The following is a 17,194-nucleotide window of genomic DNA, read 5'->3' as shown; positions in this document are numbered from 1 at the left end:
TCAGCCCATACGTAACGGGCTCACAGCTGCCGCAACACCTTCGGGTACAGAATCTAGTCCCCGTAAAGCGGCAGGCCCCTGGATAACAGGACGACACCCACGCTCATGATCCCAGGGACGTGCGTCGCTCTCAGTAAGAGGAGACACCCAACACTTCATAGGATCAGTTTGCGTGCCAGTGACAGCAACCAACGTGAGCGCAACCTGCCCTGACGGTTGATGTATGCCACCACCGTGGTGTTGTCTGTCCTCACCAGGACATGATGTCCCCAGAGAGGGAAGGAAGTGGATCAGTGAGAGGAACACAGCTGACAGTTCCAAGTAATTTATGTGAGCGGGCCAGAGGATCGCACCCCAGCGACCCCTCACACGAACTCGTGGGTCCCACCCCAGCCTGTCAGGCTGGTGTCCATGGAGGCCACCTTCCTGGACTTAACGATGCCCATAGGCACCCCGTCTGTCAGGAAGCCTGGGGCACGCCAGTGGCGCAGAGTCGCGCTGCACTCTGGCATAACCAAGACCCGAACGCTGTCAATAGCCTTGCAAGAACTGCCACCTGAAATGGCCTGAGTGGCAGTTCTCGCGAGATTAGTGCCGACAGCAGCAACAAACCTGGAAACAACTCAGAAGAGAGATGGATGAATGAAGACGTTCTGGCCAAAAAAACTAAGAACTCGTGTAACTACCTTGGGACAGAAAGTTTATCTTCCTAAAGAGTAGCAGGATGGGACACAGTTACACGTTCTGTTGGATTATTAACTGAGATTTTAGCATCTCCCACAGCGGAAGGAACAACGTAAGAACCATAAAAAAATCAGCCAATCACAAGCTTCACAAATATACACTCATTTCAAAGTGTTAAAGGATGTAAAGTCTGCAACAAATGTGTCTAATAAGTCATTAGTGAATACCAGAGAATCACATGAGTGAGCATCAGAAATTAAAAGAAAACGTAATGAAATTAAAATGTTAACTTAAAGACAAGCAACGTGAAATTAACAGTAAATATGCAATGTGTTGACTTATATATAAACTATAAGTATATTAAACAAATGTGCTTCATATACACATTTATGCTTTCATTTAGGCTGTTTTATAATGTAGGAATTAGGGCTGGGCGATATATTGAGATTCAAGATGTATCAAGTTTTCTATTTTAGCGATATGGAAAACTACAATATTGCATATATATATATATATATATATATATATATATATATATATATATATAGCTTATTTTGTATTAAAATACTTGTTGTAAAGCTCTGTTAGATGATCACTGAGTGTGCCCTAACCCAGACCCTTACAGGAGAAAAAGCCAAAAGTGGCACATATTGTGCAGCTGTTTGTTAATAAATGAGCCTGTGTAACATTTGGCATCAGCAAATTTCACCCAGAATTGTCTTTCTGGTCAGACTTCATTTTAAATAATATTATCGAGATTTATATCGGCTCAGCGCAGGCACCAGAAAATGTCCCTTGTTTTTAAATCCAAAACTTGACAGCTATGTACATGTGCTTTAATATGTGAGAAATGCTTAACATGGAGGAACAGACTTTCTGTCAGTTGTAAATCATTGAGTTAGACAACAGGTAGGATAGAATAAAAGGATGCATGAGGATTAAAAGCATTTAAAAGTCCAAAAACATAGATTACGGCATTTAAAGTCTCCCGTGCCCGCTCCACCAGACTCACCAACAGCTTCATCCACCAAGCTGTCAGGAAGCTGAACTCTCTCCCCTCTGTCATATCCACCAGCTGAATCCCTCCCCCCACCAAAATAGCAAAAAAGACTGAAAATGCTGTTATTTATTACTGTTTTACTGACTGCTCTTTGTACTATCACTCTTGCACTACTACTGTATATACAGAATTTTTTATGCCGCCAAGACCGTTTTGCCTTTGCAGTATCATAACAAATTATATAGGAACTCATGCTGCTACTCCCACCTACACACTGTATTTATATATTAGTATTAGTTTTAGTATTTAGTATTAGTAAATGTTTTATCTGTTGTAAAAATTGTATGTCTACCTTTAGTATAGGAATGTCTTTTCTGTTGTGCCTGAGCACTTTATCTGTTTCACCGTGGGAAGTGAGAAACGTCTTCTCGATTCCCTTGTATGTTTGTGCATGCAAAGGAATTGACAATAAAGCTGACTTTGACTTTGACTTTGAAAACCTCCACTGAACAAACTGAATGCGTGCCCGCTCCTGTGTGCAGAGGATGCTGATATTGTCGGGGGGAGTGACCACTCAACGGACACGTTGGCACGTATCCAGACAAGCGCGTGCTGACCGCTGAGTTTGCTCGTTGGCTGTTTCATCCAGGTTAGCACTACACACAACCGACTTCTGCATCATCTGACCGCTGCTGTGTTATTTTGAAACTTTTTTTTACTTGATTTTATTTCGTGAACCTTTGAATTTTCTATCGTCCGTTTTGTATTTTGCGAAATTTCTCGTTACAGTTGTAATCGCCACCCTGTTTCCATCATGTAATGAAAGTCTCCTTTTGATGAGCTCATCTTAAAAACCTCAAACATCCAGATCTATAACCATTAGCACATAATACACAAAGAGGACCTCACTCAATCTAAATCCTTGCAGAATAAAGTTGTTGTTGACTTCTTTCATGGTGCTATTTCTGCAGTCTGGCAGAAACAACAACACTGTGGCATTGTGATAAAAATGACTGTATAGACAGATATATGAGATCTAGTGCACGTTAAAAAGGGAATCATCATTACAGTGTTTGTTGGATTGATCGCAGTATTCTAATTATACTTTTGCACTCACTAATTCAAACCATCTCAATGCAAAGAAACTCACAATAGCCGCATAAATATATTCTGTCTACATGCTTGATGACTGTGTTTATGCAAATTGTGTTTAGATGAATAAAAACAGTTTATCTAAAGTTAATCGCATAATAGACAAAAGAAAATTAAGTTCAAATAACTTGACTGGTTTATTACTCTATTTGTTTACAGTGAACTCCCTTTAGACGCTTTAAGATGAAAATAACTGGTCTGAAGTTACAGGAATTTGAACCAATAGTGTGAAAGCATTGTGATATGGGCCTGTAAAGAAGGGTCTCATGCACCAATATTCTCCTAGGCAAGGCAAAGGTATTTGTATAGCGCATGTCATACACAAGGCAACTCAATGTGCTTTACATGATCAAAAAGTGTAACAGAAAACATTCAACAGCTTAAAATCTATAAGAACATTAAAGTCGGGAAAAATGGTTTTTAAATCGTCAGTAAAAATCATTTAATATCATCAACAAACACATTACATAAACAACATGACCAATAATCTCTCTCTCAATCATACGTAGTAGAGAAAAATAGTGTCTTTAACTTTGATTTAAAAATGTTGACATTGGATACTGACTTCAGCTCCAATGTGAACAATGTGTGCTATACTAATCTCTTAACTTCTCTGTGTACTGTTTTAGAATATCTTTACTATTCCACTGACTTTTAAATTCTTTGTCTCATCTCAGTCGACACAGATGGCTGCCACCTCTGAACCTGGTTCTAACGGAGGTTTCTTCATGTTAAAAAGGAGTTGTTTCTTCCCGCTGTCGTTAAATGTTTGTTCATGTGGATCTTGTTGGGTTTTTTCTTTGTTATTATGAATTTTATATTTTAATAAACGCACTGAGGTGACATTGGCTACGTTTACATGTGACCTAAGCAGGTCTGGGCCTGGTTAGTCGTTTGATGAGACCACTGAGAATTCCAGGTGCCACAGTGGAGGGACAGTCACCCCAGTGGTATCTGTCATTGTGTCCTTGGGCAAGGCACTTCACCCACATTGCCTAGTATGAATGTAGTGTGAGAGTGTTGGTGGTGGTCGGAGGGTCAGATGGCGCATTATGGCATCCTCGCTTCTGTCAGTCTGCCCCAGGGCAGCTGTGGCTACAACAGTAGTTTACCACCACTAAGTGTGGAGTGAAAGAATAATCCCTTAATTCTGTAAAGCGTCTTTGAGTGTCCAAAAAAGCGCTAAATAAAATTGATGCATTATTATTATTATTATTACATGTGAACTTTAATTCTTCTTTAAAATGGAATAAAAGTTAATTCCTCTTTAACCTGACCTTGTAAACACTTAATTCCTAATGCTAATTTAATTCGGAATGAAAGTTAATTCTGAATTAGGTGGCTGGTTTATTCTGTTTTTAATTCTGAATTAGATAATTCCTCTTTCTTGTAACCACTTGGTTAAAGCCGCTTTAGGTTAATTCGTATTGTTTTGGGCTTGCACGACTTGCGGCGATGACGTGCTGGTGACGACATAATCCAAGATGGCGGTGGCCCGGACTCCAGCCTAGACTATTTATTAAGAGCCTTAAAAAACATGAATATAATGAAAAGAGTGGATGGACAGAAGCGTAAACATGCAGACTTTCACACGGACACACACGAACTTATTAAACACACACTGACCTCGGTAAACGGAACAGGCTTTACCGGTCGGCTGGCACTAGGACCCAGAGGCGGAGTAAATGCATCCCCGTACTGCATGTATAAGCTGTAATATCAACAGTTTATCGTTTTACCAGTTGTTAGAGCTACTGTCTTTACCAGGGAGATAATATTTATTACTGATTATTGTTTTCCAGACTTTTACTGGGCTTTTTACCGGTGATTAGTTCCAATCTCCTTCCGCTCCACGGTCCAAACTGAAACTGTGTGTTCAAGACCTAAAGCGGAATTATCTAAAGCCGAATAAACCAGTTTTCCATGTAAACCTCAGTTTGGGAATTACTATTTCAAGTTTAAACACGAAGCAGAACACTTTAATTCTGAAGGATTTATTACAGAATAACTAATTCCGAATTAAGAAACATGTAACCGTGGCCTTTGTTGTAATTTGTGAAATAAATAAATAAATAGTATTTTTTTTTCATTTTTTTGTTAAGAGAAAAAAGGGTGGAGTCAACAGAAATAACTACACACGTAAATCTTTCACTGTTAATGCTTGCAAATGTTGAATCAGAGTTTAGGTTAGATGCAATCATGTCTTGTTGCCAGTGTTAGTTAATAACACTGCATGGCTTTGCTATCCCTTCAACTTGACTTAACTATTTTAAAGCTGCAGTATGTAAGTTTTTTTTTTTGGGGGGGATTAATTTGGTCAAGAACCCATAATCACCTTCGAGCATATGTTTATTTCAAAAAGACCTCTGCTCCATCTCTTGGCTCTGTATATGACCATTAGAAATCAAGGAGTGCAACGCGACCTTTCAGCCAATCAGAGATCTTTGTGCTCCATGAGCTGTTTTGGGGCGTTACTATCGGCTGCTCGAGTAAAGTCGAAAAGGAAAGAAAAGGGAAGACTGACGTGGTGAAGCAACAGAATAAAGGTCTGCTTTGCATACTTGCGGATCCCCATGCCTGCGCAGGGTCTGCCCCATGTACTGGTTTCAGAGGGAGAGGGAGAGCAGACGGGATAAATCGCGTGTAAACCTAAGTGAAGCAAATCCAAGTGGGAGAGAACAGGCGCAATTCATTTGCAGTCTGGATGTGGAGTGATGGTTGTCACTCTGCTCTGAGCGGCATATCACTGTAGCTACCTGTGAGCTGTGTGGGGGGACGAGCTGACGGCAGTAGCCTCTGCTCAGGACAGTAACGAGTGTGATACGTGCATTCATGTCCGAGTCTCTAAAACATCAGAAAACTCTCCAATAACACAAGATAAAGTCCCTACACTAATCTCTATTGAGAAAAAAAGTTGCTTGGAGCTCCACAGATGTGCATGTTCACAAGAATACCAGTAAAAAACCATAGGTTTTCGAAAAAAAGAGGGGATGGTGGAGCGTGGTTGTTTCTATACAAGTCTCACATTTAACATACTGCAGCTTTAAGCAAAAAGTACATTAAAACTGTGTTTAAAAAAGAAAAAAAGTCAAAAATTATCTTTAAAACAATATATTATTGTTTATTGCTGCTTCCTTGGGTTATAATCTCATATCAATACAAATCAAATACTGTACATACTAGTTTGGAAATTAGGGATTTCAATAGAAATGTTTACAAGCATAAAAGTCAGCTACTCAGTCCATGAACAGTTCGGTCGTGTCTTTCTCATCTTTACCTGCTGCTTTTCTATCCTAACAGTGACTTAACTGCATTCACTTTGTCTGCAAGGTGTAATTCACCTCTAAATAAATGTATGACATTGAAGGCCGACAACCACCACCAGCCTCGGGAGATGATTAAAAAAAAACATGGGATGACTAAGCGCACACACAAAATATATTCATAATATAATTTCAATTAAAAAAATAAGCTTTGCAAGTTGTATTTTCTTATTTTCTGTGTCAAAATTACATAATGTAATGCTATACTGTACCTTTTTTAAGGATGTTTTAATTGGTAAATATGTGATTTTAGAGGTGTAAACTAAATTTGATTTGATAACTAATCGTTATAAGCAGGCTCAGATCTGTAATTCAAACTTAAAGAAAGGAAACAGCTTCACAAATACACAGAGAGAGAACAATTTAGTCTTTATTGAGAGGAAATAAGAGGAAACTATGACAGATGAAGTAGACAGCAGCTTTTTAAACGCATTTACTGGTTGGGTAGACGCTGCTCAAGGCTTGTTGTTGTTGTTGTTGTTGAGCAGTTAAAAGTAAATTTATGACCCAAAGTTTCACTAAAATGGGGCCAACATTACACAGAGGTGTATAGTGAAGAGGTAAATGTACTTTATTACAATACTTAGGTCATTTATTTGATGATTTGCACTTTACTTGAGATTGTTTTGTTTTTTATCAACACTTTTACTTTTACTCTACTACATTTAAAAGTTAAAAAACCTACTTTTACTCCGTTACTTTTATTTTTTTCCACCTCATTACAACTTAACAGAGGTATAATGAGTACTGAAGTAGAAGTACTGTTACTTGATTGAAATTGGACTCAAGCACAAGTAAGTCATACATAAAATACTCATGTACAAGCAAAAAGTAGCTCAAATAAATAGTACACAAAGTAAAAGTTACTCGTTACTTTCACCGCCCACTTTTTTTTAATTTTTTTTTATTGTTGGTAATAAATCTTGCCACGGTTACGTTACATACAGTAAACATCTCATGTAGAAACTCAAAAAGGAAGAGACCAAATCTACCACAATTGGAACTTAATTTATTTTCCACAAAGGCATATGTATGAAATAAAAGGTTTGTCAAAATGTACAATTACTTTTTAAATAAACACCAATTAATTCAATAAAATAAATAAAATAAAAATGATCAGGCTCCAAGTATAGATATATTCATGGACTCTAAAACTGAGAAAATGCTGTTTTGGTGCTGTGCATTACGTTTAATCTGATTGGTCAGCTATGATGTGATGCATTTGATTGTTGTCTGGTCATTTAATTTTTTATATTTCCATGATGTCTGTTGATCATTTTAAAACAAAAAACAACTATTTTTATAATGGTTGGGTGTATAAATACTTTTAATCCGTTACTTTCACCTATAAAAATTTAAATGTGAATATAATTCATCTGTAATAGGCGTGTGTGAGAGGATGATAACTTCCGGTTTACAAGGTTTGGAGGTAACAGCAAGAATGGGATGCCCAGGGATGCCTGGAGATGTGGAGATCAATACGCTACCTCAGCAGTTACTGTTGATTTGGGCAAATACCGTATACAGTACGTCTGCTTTCACCCAGACATCTCTTTTCACATCTTGTCCGAACCGTCTGGCTGGATTTAACGAACTCATCAAAATGTCAGGGTTTCCCAGGGACCCTGAACGCATCTCAGGAACACGTTGATTTAGGAAAGTGTTTATTTGTATGTTTGCTGTACGGACAACCCCCGGTGCTATTGGTACGGTTACCAAAGTACACGCATGTAGCATCTTAGGTTTAGGTTAAGGTTATAACCCAATATTGCAACAATTTTCAGGGTTGGGTTTAGTGTTCGTCACAGGACCTAAACTGGCCACTGACTGACCTATCACATGACTTAAACTGGCCAACTAGGGGCGCTGCATACAGATAGAATGTCATTATATTGATATGGCAACCGTACAAATAGACACTTTCTAATTTAAATGACCATAACTCTGCTAATGTTTGCTCTATCTGAGAAATTCTACCAGTTTCTGAAAGCTTTGGAGTTGCTCTTTACAGCCAATATTAATCAATATTAATTAAAATCTCAGGCAGATGCTTTAAATCACTAACTGTTCCTGTTTAGTCTGGTGTTGTTTTCTTTTCGCTTTTATTACACCACGTCTTTTTTATTTACCAGAATGAAGAGAACAACATACTTCACTTTTACTTGTACTTTTGACGTTAGTAATTTTTTGTATGTGAGCTGTTTTAAGACTTCTACTCAACTTTTGCTAAAGTCATTCAAATCAGTTATGATTGTATTTGCACTTTTATAAAAAATAAAAAAAATGCAGGTACTTTATACATCTCTGTAAATACATTTATAATCAACAGCTGAAATCCCCATGTTAACATTAACTAAAATATGCTGATATGTATTTACCCAATGAAGTAAAAACAAAATATATATTTTTTTAATTAGATGTGTTTAAAGAGTAGGATAGTTTGCAATTTAAATATCACCTTTATTGAAAGTAGTCGAAACATTTGCAGTCGATCAGCAACAATACTAGGCTGTGCCCAAAAAAGCACTTATAGAAATACAAATTGTGCATGTTGGATATTAAAATGCAGCAGCTTACTATTTTCTGCATAGAGAATGCACGCAAACAAACATTAAAAATGAGGTCCTTGGGGTAGAAAACAAGTACCAATTTAATCCAGGATAAAGAATTAAAAAAACTACAGATGATCATTGTTAGACCTTTTCTAGACACAGTGAAAAATGCTTTGTTTTACCTCATCGATTTCGCCCATACTGTTGGAATAATTAGCTACGTCCTGCTCTTTCACTATTACTAATGCTGCAGACATACTTGTCATGGGTGGAAAGAAACCTTCAGGGAGTGAGTAGACTCATAAATGCCACGATTTACTGAAACCTTTTTTCTGGGGCTTAGATAAATGAGTCTCGGTGAGGCACTGTAGTGTGACATTGGTTTAAGAAGCCTGGTGGCAGAGAGAAAATCTCAGTTTTACTTCAACAAATACTGTTCTAATAAAAACACTGGTTTAAAAACTAAATATTGGCTCCAATAATGTGAAAATCCAACTAAAATGTATTAAAACTTTCATAAAAATTGATACAATGTTATGATAAGTAATGGCATTTCTTCAAAGAGTTAAACTAAGTTCAAATATGTTTTGTAGTTTTAAAATAGGTTAAAAAAATCAATCTACATGGATATGATAATTATATTATTTGAACATATCTCATTAGAACAGTGTTTGTTTTTCAACCTTTGGGTTGTCCAGAATTTAAATGGAGTCGCCTGAAATGTCCAGTAAATTATTTTATTTTTTAATTCTTTATTTTTATTGTCATTTTTTAGATTACTATTCTTTTTCTTCAAATAGAAATCTAGTTAAAGTAAATGCATTATAAAATTAAAGTCATTAAATTATGAAATCAAAAATTTTATTTTTTTGTCATTTTTTTTTTTGATTTTTCTAATAAAATACCATCAAACAATCTATAACAACTATTTCACTTCCTCAAATATAAATGTAGTTTCAAAAAATGTAGTTGAAAAAAGTAATAATTAAATAGTTCATTAAATATTTAAAAAATAAAAGTAAAAAATATGTTTGTAAATAAATCTGTATAAATCTAGTTGTGAAAAAACAACAGTATAAAAATAAATGAGCATGTGCATCTCGTCACTATAGGCTTGTTTTTATGTCTCTGGGGTCGCCAGAAATGTGTGACAAAATGGGGTCACGGCCCAAACAAGGTTGGGAACCACTGCATTAGAATGTGTTTTGGTTTTCAGTTTGAGGACAAAAAACACTGATTGTAAAAACTGCTTTGAAGGCAGACGAGCAACTTATTACAAACGTTGTGACATCATTGGTATTAATGGTATTATGAGAAGAAAAAGAAGAAAATCTTAACTGTTAAAACCAATTTATCAAGCCAGGAACTTGGCATGTGTTGCTGTTACTCAGTCCCATATTTTCTGTATCTTCTGTAAGTAGGTTTAGTGTCTGGATGTCAAAGCGTCAGAGAAAGATAACAGACTTACTTTAGCTAGCTGTGATGTTACCAGGCGCTCTGTGGCTGATTTAAACACCGCTGTGTGATGCTTTTTGTAGCTGTCCTCCGTTTTCTTTTCTATCTGAATATAAAAAACACACACCTGGATTATTAGAACAATTCCATCCATACTGTTTAAGTTTATCATTCATTTACAAAAATCACTTATTTGTCATTGTGAATAAATCTGGTTCTGACCTCACTCCAAACTGATATTTTTGCTAGATGGGCAAGGATTAATAGTGTTTTACAACCTTAGGGTTATGACCTCATATGATATGTGTCAAACCTAAGGCCCAGGAGCCAAATCCGGCCCTTTAGAGCATCTAATTCGGCCCTCAGGAGGAAGTAAAAATGACAGAAAAAACATGTATTATGCAAATTAGTTGTTGATATCTCATTCCCTCCAAATACACATGGATACAAATTTACAATTATCCATGTTTATATCACGACTCATTGTTTTAGCTCAAATTGTTGAGAAAAACTATTTTTTTTTTCAAAATTATACATATTTCCATAAATTATTCTACAAAATGTCCCCAAATTAAATTCTAAAAACTCACAAAATTAAGGAAATGTAAGTGATTTTAAATTTAATGTCACTTATACCTAGAATTACAAACTAGGGCACATTATTATTTTTCCCTCCCCAAAATCCGTGGCCCATTTGAGATCAAACTGGTCCGTGTTTGGCCCCAAACTTGAAAATTAATTTGACACTCCTGTCAAATGGGGTCGCCTGGAATGTCTAGTAAATGATTAAAAAAAAAAAAAAAAAGTTTTGTAATTTTTTTAGATTATTATTCTTTTTCAAATTAAATAGCTACACATATTCTATACTTTCACTACCTCAAATAAAAATCTAGTTAAAGTATAAGAATACAGTATAAGAATTAAATAATTAGTCATGAGATAATTAAATAATAAAAAATATTTTTGTAATTTTTTTAAATATTATTCTTTCTCAAATTAAAACACCATCACCCAATCTCAAACAATTGTATTCTATAATTTTACTTCCATAAATATAAGTGTAGTTTGAAAAAAAAGAATACAGTATACAAATTCAATGATTAAAGAATAAAAATTGAAATAATATTTTTGTAATTTTTTTGTGATTCTTTTACAAAATAAAACACCATCACACAATCTCAAACAGCTGTATTTTATATTTTCACTTCCTCAAATGTTAATCTAGTTTTTAAAAAAATTGAGTATATAAATATCTGAGCTGGCGCATCTTGTCACTATAGTGCTACTCGTAAAAATAGGTCACAAACGTGGTCAAAAAGTAATTAAAAAAAAAAAAAAAAAAAGTCTCTTGGGTTGCCAGAAATTTGTGATATCAAAATAGGGTCATGACCCAAAAAAAGGTTAAGAACCACTGCATTAACACATTGCTAAAATTGTTATCCATCTAAACATACAGTATGTATTAGGACGGTTCAGTCCTACCTCGTACTGTCCGGGGCCCGGGGCGTCTCTGGCATCTTTGTTAGAAAACACTGTGCAGCGCTGAGCGGTAGATCCAAACACTCCCTTGCTTGTTTGTTCTAAAAATGCCTTTTTAAAACTGTCACGAGCTAAACCTTGTTCAAAGACATTGTATGACGCGGGACCTGTGCAAAATAAAACACTGTGAGTCTCTGAATAAAAGTATTTTCACTCATCTGAAATTAAAACAATACTAAGCACTAGATTAGACCAAAATCGAAGCCCCTAAAAAACACAAACATTTACCGTCAAGTGAAACCTTTTTAAACACTCAATAAAAATTGGGGTCTTCTTTCATAATACTCGTTTCGATGTCTCACTATGGGATACACGACCCTGCGTCATCCCTGAGAATTCTAATCTCATTACGCCAATCCTGATTGGCTGGTGAAACATATCCGTCCGCCGCAGGTAGTCCTATCTATTATAAGTAGCGTGGGCGGAGGATACTACGCCATTCAAACACCACTTCTCACTCGGAGCTATCTCGTATTCACTGGCTGCTTAACTGTCCGCAGATGGACCCTTGTTTGGATTCCGTTGTCGGACACTGCTGGTGGATGCACTTTGCTCTCGACCAACACCAGGTCGACCAGTGCTTCCTTGCCCTCCACGCTTGGTTCAACACCGCCCTCGAAGCCTCACCACGGCTGTCGAGCCCGGGAGTTAACACACCAGTTGACAGCTTGGTTACAACACTGCCCTCGCCGCCCCACCACAATAGCCAGGCTCCAGCAGTTATCGGTTTAATTAGCATACCAGCTGGCCGCCTTGTGTTAGCGCTAGCTAACCACCTTTCTCTGCCAGCACACCATCACAGAGGGATGGAAAACTTAAACATCCTCCCTTTGAACCTCTGAGACATGCAGACTTAAAGTTCGTGTCCCTGAAAGCAGTGTTGTGCTGGCTTTGGCATCAGCTAAGCGTGTCAGTGACATCCATGCACTGTCAGTGCAGACATCGTGCGCTCAGTTCTACCCGGGCGATGTGAGGATGGTGCTAAAGACCAACCCAGCCTTTGTACCAAAGGTGGTGGGCTCATGTTCTCCGATTGACCTCACGGCCTTCTCTGCCTCACATGGTGTGCAGCGGCCTCATGTGTTGTGTCCGGTCCTCGCGGTGCACACTTACATGACTAGGAGCTTCAGGAGGAGCGATCAGCTGTTTGTCTCCTGGGCTCCGCCCCATAAAGGGAAGCCTGTCACTAACCAACACCTGTCACACTGGGTGGTGGAGGCGATCACTTTGGCTCATATGAGTCAGGGTCTGCAGCAGCCTGCAGATTTTACATGGTGAGGGCGGTTCTCCTGTCCAGATTGGAACAGTGCTTGCCCAGCGGGCTGGTGTACGCGCAATAAGCTTGTCTGCAATACGGGAGCTACCACATCCCATAGTGAGACATCGCAAAAAAATGGCTGCCCACTGCTCCTCAGGGATAGGTTAAATGCAGAGGACAAATTCCATGTATGTAATAACATTACATGGCCAACTTTTAAAACGAGTATTATGATAGAGAACTTTAGGTTATTCACATAACCCTGATTCTCTGAGTAATATGAGTGAGATGTCACACCAGACAACCTTTCTTGATTGGCGAGTTAGAAGAGGTGCTTATTTTTGAAGGGCGTAGCATCCGTTACTTATAGTAGGTGGGACTACCTGCCGCGGATGAATAGATTTCTCCAGCCAATCAGAATTGGCGTAATGAGATTAGGCTTCTGAGGGATGGTGCAGGGGCATGTATTCCATAGTGAGACATCTCACTCATATTACTCAGAGAACCTAAATGTTTACAATTTGTTAACCTGAATTATAACAATTGACTGTTAGACCTTTTCATTTGTGTTTTTGTGTTTGTTTGTAAGGTTCTTATCTGAAATCTGAAACAAAGGTGTAACAGAAAAATAGAATAAAAAAACAAGGACTGTTAAATCACATGGTGAACATGGACTTGAAATTTTCAGACTAAACGGCAGCTTCATCGGTCAGTTGTGCTTCACAGTAAATCCTGGTGACTCTCCAAAACAATGAAAAACATTTAAAGATGAAACCACAAAATTACACTAAAGGATTTTAAAAAATGGATGCTTAGTTACATGTAAATCAAAATACATGTAACTCAGCACTACAGAGTAATCATAAAAGTTAAGCCTCATTAGCTTTAAAGAAAATGCCATTTTGTTTCTTGGGACTTTCTTTTGTCCTTAACTTTATATCATTCAGAAAAAGACTTATTTATTTTATTGTGAAATAAACACAAGTTAATGTACTGTAGAATCAAACACCAGAATCAATTTATAGAAAAGAAATCGTCATAAGAAAACTATTGTGCCGTTTGTTCAGCAGAGCATAACTAATGCATCCTGTATTTATGACATAGATCATACACACACAACAAAACACGTGCACGTTGCAGTACCTGGTAGGGAGGCCTTTTCACGGCTAGAGGAGAACCGCACTGCACTGATACCAAACGGGCTTTTCTTGGTGCCTGTGGTTTTCCTCAGCAGTTCCATGGCACAGCGAGGGTCATCATATGCACCGACAGGAGGGGATTCATCTTTGACAGAACTAAACCTCTGAAGCAGAAACGTATGATAGGAATAGCAAAAAGAAGACAAGGGCCACAGGAACATTATGTTTTTTTAATTCAGAATTAAAGTATTGTGTTTCGAGTTTACATGGAAATAGTAATTCCAAAGTGAGGCTCACATGGAAACATGTTTATTTGCCTTTATTCAATTTTGCTTTAGGTCTGGGGGTTGGGAAGGGTTCTGATTGGACAGGGGTAAAAAAAACCCCAAAACAAATCTTTTCTTTTCGTCTACAACATAAAAGAACTACTCTATTTTAAATTTGATTTTGATTGTAGTTTTGAAGTAGCAGCAGCTTGACAAAAGACATACTGTTTCACTTTGGTCAGCTGAGGAAGAGAAAGACACAGAAGACCGTACTTTGGCCAATCAGAGCTGATGGTTAGTGCACATGTGTCAAACTCAAGGCCCAGCAACCAATTCCGGCCCTTTAGACCAGTGTTTCCCAACCTTTTGTGTCTCATGTACCCCCAAGGCTTCTCTTCTGATTAGGAGAACCCCTTCGTTACTCCAATTTAGTAACCTTTCTTGTTTTATTTACATGTTTTTAATAGCTTGAAAATGTCAACCTGTATGTTTAACGTACACTAAATATCAATTTTGTGCATTACAATTATTGCATAGCATAGAATTTTTTGTAATGTGCATAACATGTTAGTAACAATTTAGTAGGATATTAAGGCCACAATATTGTTAATTGTCAACGAGTGTAAAAGCTGTTGGATGAGCATGTACAGTGTCTGAAATAGGCTTAAAAATGACTCAGCATGTTGGAAATAGATTCATCAATGTTTCCAAGCACCCCCTACAATGTGTTTAAGTACCCCTAGGGGTACACGTACCCCTGGTTGGGAACCACTGCTTTGGAGCATCCATTTTGGCCTGCAGGAGAAAGTAAAAATGTACACAAAACATGAAGAATCATTGTGTAAAATGTAAATAATCAACTAATTCGATTTTAGATATTGCAGTACCTCAAAATACACAATTTCAATGAAACTTTATAATAAAGTAGTCCCTCGCTATATCGCGGTTCACCTTTCACGGCCTCTGTGTTTTGCTGATTTTTTTTACAACGCAATTTTGTATGCATTTTTTTATAGCGTATGAACACGCATTGTGTTCTGCATCCTAATTGGCTAATGCTGTGTTCACCCACCAACGACAGATCCACCAGCGACAGATCCAATCCAATGCTGAAGCGAGGAGCTGCGCTGCTTTTTCTCCTCTCATAAACATAAACCACCAGTGAAAAAAGCCGGTGTGATTAGCGGCTAATGCTAACCTAGCTCAGTGCCACAGAGAAAACTTTTACCTGCTACTACCACCTCCTTGCTGATTCTCCTCTCCAAAGGTCTGAACTGAAACGAGGGACTACTGTATTCATGTTAAAAGAACTCTACATTTTTTTAAAGTTGTGCAATTTCTCACCAACTCTTCCACAAAGTGTCCCCAAAATACTGTAAATAAAAGTTAATCACAAAATCTAGTAAGGTTAGGTGACATGTTACTTATTGCTTACATACTTTTCATATCATTTAAACGTGAAGTGTAAAATAGGGCATATTATTGTTAAAATGTCTTGTTTCCCACCTGTAATCTGCAGCCCATTTGAGGTCAAACTGGTCCGTATTTGGCCCTCTGAACTAAAATGAGTTTGACGCCCCTCGCTGCATTAGTGCGCCGGCTGCACTCCCTCCATCTACAGGATGTTGAGTGGAAAGAGAACTTTATGATGACCCGTGCATCATTAGTGAAACTCTGTGTCGTGATGCAAGGCTTCAATTCCTTCGATGTGGCTGTTTCATTTACCAATGTCCGTTAATGTCCGCATGTTGATGCTTCCGTCCATCTAATCTTTTCTATATATCCATAACTTCTAAGGCTCTTATTAAATAAACGCTTGCTTTGGGTGTCCATCTTGTATTACGTCGTCACCAACAGGTCATCGTGACAGAACGACCCAAATTAATTTAAAGCGGAAATAAACATATACAAGATCGAGAAATTCTTAAATTTGGAATTAAAATCAGAATAAACCAGCCACTTAATTTGGATTTAAGTTTAATTCACAATGGCCATTTTCATTCGGAATTAGGTGTTTACAAGGTCAGTTTAAAGATGATGTAATTTTTACCCTAATTTAAAGAGGAATTAAAGCTCCCATGTAAATGTAGCCAATGAAAAAGACAGAAATGACTGTTTCCTATAGGTCTGGAATGGACACAGACAAATGTCATAATTAAACCAGCAACTTCTCACAATCAAACAGAGATCAGATTACTTTTCTTTGCCTTGGAACCAATGGTGGTGCAATTGCAACTCTCACAGTCAGTAAACACAACTTTGATTAGCTCAAGCTTTACGGTTCCATTCTGAGACGTGTCACATCTTGTGTGGGAGAAACTGAGGCAAGGTTACCATGGCAATACTGTTTGAATATCCAGAGCAAATATTAACTATTCTTTCTAAAAATGACTATAAGGATGTCAACCTACCACTCATAAGAATATAACATACAGAAAAGTGTTCAGAAGTTGCAGTAAAATTATTCTAGTTTTCTTTCAAAGGCTGCTTTCACATCAGAATCAGCCTCAAATTTGCAGAAAACATTGTAACACCTTGATTTATCTTAGTGTGTTCAGAATACACATTTGGAATCAAATGTGGAATCACATTTTTAAAAAAAAAACTCCATCAGTTACAAGGGCTATAACTCAAACAGAGTTAGTATGATTTTCAGCAAGCAAAAATTATATCTAAAAATGTTATTAAATACAGTAATTGATGATTTAGAAGATTTATCTAAAATAGTGGCCATAGAACTGTAACATGGTTTCCACAAGTTTGTGTTTAATTGAATTGTAATCAACAGTTTTTTATGAAATGTTTATGACAATTACAATTATTAAG

At 37.2% G+C, this 17,194-nt stretch overlaps 1 protein-coding gene across 1 annotated transcript in view; it reads right to left on the bottom strand.

The window, feature by feature from the left end:
• Positions 1 to 17,194, bottom strand: part of stpg2 (sperm-tail PG-rich repeat containing 2) — a 108,443-nt gene that overhangs the window by 53,145 nt on the left and 38,104 nt on the right. Inside the window, exons 8-10 of the mRNA XM_028458134.1 lie at positions 14,107 to 14,266; positions 11,649 to 11,812; positions 10,180 to 10,272 (exon numbers count right to left, since the gene is read on the bottom strand). Of these exons, the coding sequence (XP_028313935.1) occupies positions 10,180 to 10,272; positions 11,649 to 11,812; positions 14,107 to 14,266 (417 nt within the window). The remainder of the gene's footprint in view (positions 1 to 10,179; positions 10,273 to 11,648; positions 11,813 to 14,106; positions 14,267 to 17,194) is intronic.

The sequence above is a fragment of the Gouania willdenowi genome, chromosome 9, assembly GCF_900634775.1.
Source record: "Gouania willdenowi chromosome 9, fGouWil2.1, whole genome shotgun sequence".
Lineage (NCBI taxonomy): Eukaryota > Metazoa > Chordata > Actinopteri > Blenniiformes > Gobiesocidae > Gouania > Gouania willdenowi.
The sequence above is the reverse complement of the archived record's forward strand: the minus strand, read 5'-3'. Positions and strand labels throughout refer to the sequence as shown.